Source organism: Eriocheir sinensis, chromosome 39 (genome assembly GCF_024679095.1).
Source record: "Eriocheir sinensis breed Jianghai 21 chromosome 39, ASM2467909v1, whole genome shotgun sequence".
In the NCBI taxonomy this organism is placed as follows: domain Eukaryota; kingdom Metazoa; phylum Arthropoda; class Malacostraca; order Decapoda; family Varunidae; genus Eriocheir; species Eriocheir sinensis.
The window spans coordinates 113,210-115,000 of record NC_066547.1 but is presented as its reverse complement, the minus strand read 5'-3'; the positions used below and the strand labels follow the sequence as shown (position 1 = coordinate 115,000).

General features: G+C 52.5%; 1 protein-coding gene across 9 annotated transcripts in view; it reads right to left on the bottom strand.

The window, feature by feature from the left end:
- The window catches only part of LOC127008848 (dachshund homolog 2-like), a 125,388-nt gene extending 124,159 nt beyond the window's left edge, over positions 1–1,229 (bottom strand). For 5 of the 9 annotated variants that reach the window (XM_050881219.1, XM_050881217.1, XM_050881216.1 and 2 more), the window contains exon 1: positions 1–1,227. This exon is cut by the window's left edge and continues 345 nt beyond it. In XM_050881219.1, the coding sequence (XP_050737176.1) occupies positions 1–260 (260 nt within the window). In that variant the 5' untranslated portion in view covers positions 261–1,227. The other 4 variants (XM_050881215.1, XM_050881223.1, XM_050881221.1 and 1 more) reach the window with 3 other exon arrangements.
- Positions 1,230–1,791: the final 562 nt, after the last annotated feature.

Below are 1,791 nucleotides of genomic sequence, written 5' to 3'. Positions count from 1 at the left end.
AAATACAGAGCGGGAAGGAAAGGCGGCGGCCGGGAGGTGGGCGGCGGGGAGGGGAAGATTGGCGGCGAGTGGCCTCCGGGCGGTGACGGTCCGGGCACAGAGAGGGGCGGCGCGGCCATGAGGGGTGGCGGCGGGCTGCTGGGGGACACACAACCTACCATGCTGGTGATGACGGGAGAGAGAGGCGGGGGAGACCGCCCGCTAGCGGACCCCCCGGAGCGAACACTTCTGCTGTCGTCGTGGGCAGAGCTGTCCTCCATGCTGGTGCCTCGCCAGTCCCAGCACAACTAACACAGTCTCCACCAACTATGATAAGCGCACCAGTGTCTCTCAGAAAATCGACGTCACGTAATAACAACTAAAACTGTCGTGGAGAGTTCAGGCCGTGGGCGCGCGGGCGGCGTGGGCGGCTGCGGGCGGCAGGTCGCGGCAGGAGCGGGTGGCAGGCGGACGTGCAGGCCGTGCGAGCGTCGGCGGCGCAGTGGTGCGGCGCGGCCGGGCAGTCGTCACCGAGTGTCGCTCACCAATCAGCCGGTGCGCACACCCGCACAGAGACACACACACACGCAATACAAACACAACTTTTAACAAAATGTGTAAACGTAATATGCGGGTGCGGGCCATGTGTGCGTCCGTGTGTGTACAGGGCGGGGACGATTCCCCATTGGTCGTCACTACCCGCACCGTCCTGCTTATTGGTCGGCGCCGGGGTGGGCGGAGTCGAGTAGCAGCCCGACGTTTCGTTTCCTTCCAGAACTTGTCTAAATGTTTTGCCTTCTGTGCGCGGTTTGCAATCCTCCACACGTCTCCCGCCGGCGTCGTCGTGGGCGCTGACGGAGTGATGTTCGCACCCTGTGTAGTCGTAACGTTCCCACGCCCCTCACCCTTTGTCCTCTATGACCTTACATCATCATGTTCAGCTGGATATCATAATGTATTCAGACGAGATCTTTGCTCAAGTTTTGTATAATCTGGGAAATTAATTGTCACAAGACACTGTTCTGGCGGGTCTCATATTTCTCCGTAAATTGTACTTGCCTGCACGTGCAATGGGTGTAGCGCCGAGGCTCATGGCCTGGTGCCGCCCGCTCGCCGCCGGTACCTGAGGCTGCTCTCAGACAGTGACTAGTGCTCCAGGTGCCGGTTGCCAAGTGAGCACATGAGGAAGGTGTGCTATGCGCCGCTCACACTCTAGCACCTCCTCTTGGTAGCAAACATCTCAGAAAACAAATAAACACACACACACACACACACACACACACACACACACACACACACACACACACATACACACATACACACATACAGACACAAAGAAGCAAACAAACATAAACACACTTTCAATAAATAAGCGTTCAAAACGATAGTAAGAAATATATACTTAAGTTACCTGGACACAATGTATCTGTCGTTGCACAGTAAATCAATATTCATGATCTTATTAAATATAACTAGAGCAGCATTTATAGTTTGCTTCGCTCTCAACTTGTCTTGATAGGCACAGTACAATCACATCCTGGCAGTACGTCCGCAAATACTACAAAAATTGGTACTTTTAATGCAACTTTCCACCGTGTGTATCCACATGAGTGACCTAACTTTATTTAGATAAATTAAGAAAATGACTCCGAAAATACTTCAGTGCCCCAAACGCAGCTCGTTTCTCATCCCGCCATATATTAAGATCACAAACATTTAGAAATGCAAAATTCAGAGTCGTCGACTTTTCCTATAAGCCTTATGTTCAGAAACATTACTATCGTTGTGATCTGTAACTTTTTTCAGATATAA